Source organism: Hordeum vulgare, chromosome 6H (assembly GCF_904849725.1).
Source record: "Hordeum vulgare subsp. vulgare chromosome 6H, MorexV3_pseudomolecules_assembly, whole genome shotgun sequence".
NCBI lineage: Eukaryota > Viridiplantae > Streptophyta > Magnoliopsida > Poales > Poaceae > Hordeum > Hordeum vulgare.
The window spans coordinates 119683450-119687590 of NC_058523.1; the positions used below are offsets into that span (position 1 = coordinate 119683450).

The 4141-nt window shown below is 45.3% G+C and overlaps 1 protein-coding gene across 1 annotated transcript; it reads right to left on the reverse strand.

Annotated features, from left to right (window-relative positions):
• Positions 1–545: 545 nt before the first annotated feature.
• Positions 546–3888, reverse strand: LOC123402595 (5'-deoxynucleotidase HDDC2-like). The gene is made up of 8 exons (XM_045096521.1): positions 3554–3888; positions 3322–3449; positions 3177–3214; positions 2871–2981; positions 2210–2289; positions 1917–1953; positions 1533–1574; positions 546–933 (listed from the first exon to the last, which is right to left on the reverse strand). The coding sequence occupies exons 1-8, from the start codon at positions 3800–3802 to the stop codon at positions 872–874; spliced, it is 747 nt and encodes a 248-aa protein (XP_044952456.1). The 5' UTR covers positions 3803–3888; the 3' UTR covers positions 546–871.
• Positions 3889–4141: the final 253 nt, after the last annotated feature.

Sequence of the window (4141 nt, forward strand, 5' to 3'; positions counted from 1 at the left end):
GGAGCGGGTCAATTGCGATGACAAAGAGCAGTGGAAAGATTGGGTCGCCCTGGCGGAAACCGACCCGTGCTTGATGGAAGGGCCGGGGATCCCGTCTAGAAGAATACGGGATGAAGATGAGGAGAGCAGAGCTACAATCCATGCCGTGAATTTGTCAGGGAAACCCAAACGCTGGAGAAGATCTAAGAAATAGTCCCATCTAACGGAATCGACCCAAATGCTGGAGAAGATCTAAGAAATAGCATCTAACGGAGTCGAAAGCCTTTTTGATATCCAACTTGAAAAGAAGTGCAGTGGTGTTGCGTGTGTGAAGCCATCTAGCAAAGTTCCAGACACACATGAAGTTGTCGTGCATGCTGCGCCTCTTGATAAAGCACTTTGCATGATGGACACCAGGTCATCCATGTGGGGAGGACTTTGACAATGATTTTGCCATGGCATAAACGAGACTGATAGACCCGAACAATAATACTCCTCAGTTGCGACGTGATGAAGCAATGAAGTTTATACCAAAAGCACAGCAAGCATATCTATGACAGCAGAGATACCGTTACCGAACGATCGAAACGATGGACCTCGATTAACAGGAGTACGATGTATTGGTGTCAACGAGTTAACATATTTTACATCAGAAAGGGGCTGATCCTACCAACTTGGTGCTGGGCATGGCCAGGCGAACTACAAGTAAAAAAGACCCGCTTTGCAATACAACTGGCTGATCTGGAGGGCCCTAATCGAGTTGGGAGGCCGGTTTGCCACAGGGCTAAGAAAGGCCCTGGAGTGAAACATGGTACAGATCCGGCGCTGACAATTGTGTCCGAAAAAAGAAGCACCGAGAGGGCTCGTGACTTTGCCATTTGATCAGTTGTTTTCACTTTCTTCTCGATGCGACCTCTGCTGCCCATGCTTTTCCGACGTCTGTTTGGAATTTCCCTGCATTGAAATCAAGGGATTAACCGGGGAAATAAGCTGAGCTTTTCTGTGAGCTAGTATTTGAATCCTGCGATATGGGAAATATACTAGAGATATATGACAGTGTAAGGAGCAAGACACATGTCAACTCATAACAATATCAAGTGCTCAGGCATTAATGTTCTGATAGCTATTCTAGAAAGTCTCACGGGAATATATTGTGTGTGTAAAAAATATACTCCCTCCGGCTCAGTTTACAAGTCCGGCACATGTACCTAGGTCGTGAATTTGACCAACTTAATGAGAGGCATATATTACAAAAAATATATCATTAGAAACTTTAGATGTTTTATTTTCTAATGATATAATTTTTATGTTAAACAATATATTTTATATGAGTCAAATTGACGACCTAGGTATACGTGCATGTCTTCTAAACTGTGACGGAGGGAGTATGAAAAATGGACAGCCTGCACAGTTCAAATACAACGTACACACTCTGTTCCTAAATATAAGACGTTTTTTAGTTTAAATTAAACTGCCAAAACGTCTTACATATGTGAGCAGAGGGAGAACATTTTAGCAGCAGAATCTGATGGAGGGGAAACAAGAATACAAACCTGCCGTCGATTGGAAGAACTCTTCTAGGTCATGCCCTTGCTCTGAAAAATAAAAAATAAAACATAGGCATTAAGGCACTACTATAAACTCAGGAGTTGAAGATGCTAATGAATTAGGTATTCTGCACATCTTTACACACTCTCAGTGCATGTCAGGTAGTGCTGAGAACCAAAGATAAATGAATGTCAAAATCCCATGTTTGCTACTAGAGACTTACCTCCTCAATAACTATACTGAATCAAGAAGATTACACAGTAAATGCATATTTGATAGTCTGTAGTTTATGGGTATGCACACGGGAAAAGATTGATGCTGACTTGCTGAGTAAAACAAATTATCAAAACATCCATGTACCACTGGGGACTGTATCAGTATGAGCTTACCCTTTTCGTATTCCAGTGCTTGAAGTATCATCTCAACCTAAAAATAGAACATAAAAGAAAACAAACAGTTAGTCAAGAAAGAATATTTCATCAACAGCATTAAGGAGAACTTAAGTTTAAAAAGTTCCTGTTCCATGGTCTGCCAATGTTCATAATAGTAGCAACTCTCTCTAGCAGATGGTTATCTCCTCTTGTTAATGCACTATTAAGTTAATTGTCATAATCCCAGTTCATCAACACTTGCAGGTACAAGTCTCTAATGATTTAGAGGGTAAAAAGAACAAGTAGCTTACCTTGTCAAAATCTTTGACGACCTTCGCTTCCAAAGTGGCATTGTTCTCATACTCCATCCAAAGCTCACGAACTTCGTCGGCTGAAAAAGAGCAGCAAAAGATAAGTAAATTTCTACAACATATCAAAAGTACAAGTACAAGAGCATAAAACAATGCAAAATACTCAGCCTCTTCGAAAGAATATTCGAGTACAAATAGCTTAGTTATTTATTAGTTTCAACATGCTGCTACTTGCTGCTGACACCTAACCAGAGAACTGTATGTAGACATCCAAATCCAATGTTGTCCTGATTTTGTTTTCTTCGATGGTAAACTACCCCATTTGAGTAACAAGAGAACAACATGATAAATATGGAATTTAGAATACAAACATAAGAAACTTAATCAATATCACAAGCATTTACAGAAACTGGGAGTAAAAACAATTTAAAGAAGCCCATGTTTCATTCTCTTCCCCTTAAAGTGTTTATGCTCATTATGAAGTTTCACCAATTTATAATCGAATCAAGATGCGGTCTTAATAATTATCACAAGGTGAAAGAAAGTTATATCAATTGATTATGGAATCAAGCCAGCCTAAAATTCCCAAGACACAGAACTATGGATGTTAAGCTTTTCCATATTTCAGTATGTTTACTTGCGGAAATATTTCAGTATTAACCTCTTGAACCTCCACCAAGCAATGTGCACATATGGTCCAAAGCTTCCTTCTCTCTACGGCTCTTCTCTTCCTTGGGCACACCATCAACAGGCGTGATATCGCCAACAATAGCTGCATTAAAATGGTTGGAATGAGTTAACCAAAGCGGCATCCTGATAAGCAATTCTTACCGTGTTTATTTTGCACAATGGAAAGGACAATGCACGCGCAGTACCATATCGATCCACCAACACCCTCACTCACATTCCAACAATCTCAAAGTTGAAAGCCACAAAATCGAACGAAGGAAGGCTCATCGGGGATTACCTTCGGCTATGTCATGCACAATCGCCATTTTCACACACCTGTAGAACACGAAAAGAAAAAAGTTACAACCCATTAGGCAAAGAGGATACTAGACGAACGAGGTCCCACCGTACAATGGGAGGGGAATGGCTGGGTATCCACACACCTATCGCGGTTGACGCCGGCCGGAAGGTCGGCGGCGACGAGCGCCATGACTCCCATCCGGTACATGTGGTCGGCCACCGACTCGGGGCCCTGCACCCCGCGCCTCACCCACCCCGCCCTCTTCGTCGTCTGCGACCCACACCGCCCATCCCATCACACGAGATCAACCGACGATGCAAGCAAGCAGAGACTAAACCGGTGGTGGAGCAGGCAGGCAGGCAGGCAGCACTCACCTTGAGTCGGTAGCAGAGCGTGAGGAAGTCGATGGCGGATGACGCCGAAGACGCCGCGGGGGGCGCGGGGTCGGACCCGGGAGCCGGGGAGGGCGAGGAGGAGGACGACATGGCGGCGGCGAGGCGGGGCCGGAGGTGGCGCGCGCGGTGGTGGGGGGAGAGGAGGGGGGACCTGGTCGCGGCGGCGGCGGCGGCGGCGAGGGAGGCGGCGCAAAGGGAGGAGAGGGAAAGGGCTCGGCTCCCACCCATGGCGAAGGGTTAAGTATGGGTGAGGTGGGGTGAGGTGAGGCCGGGAGGAGCGGTGCGGTGGCCGTCCGGGAATGCCGGGGTCGGGGTGGTCGTGGTGGTGGTGGTTGTGGCGAGGGCCGCGAAACCAGCAGCCGCGTGCGCGCCGGGTGGCCCAGATTGCACCCTGATCGCCCCACGAGTTTGGGCTGTGTCACCGTCGTTTTTTTTTACCCAAAACAACGCCGGAATGGCCCAATCGCGTGTGCATGGTTTTTGAGAATGATTCCTTTGTCTCCCTCAAAAAGAAAAAAGAGAATGATTCCTTTGGAGTTTTTTCTTTTCTTTTTACTACTAAAAAAA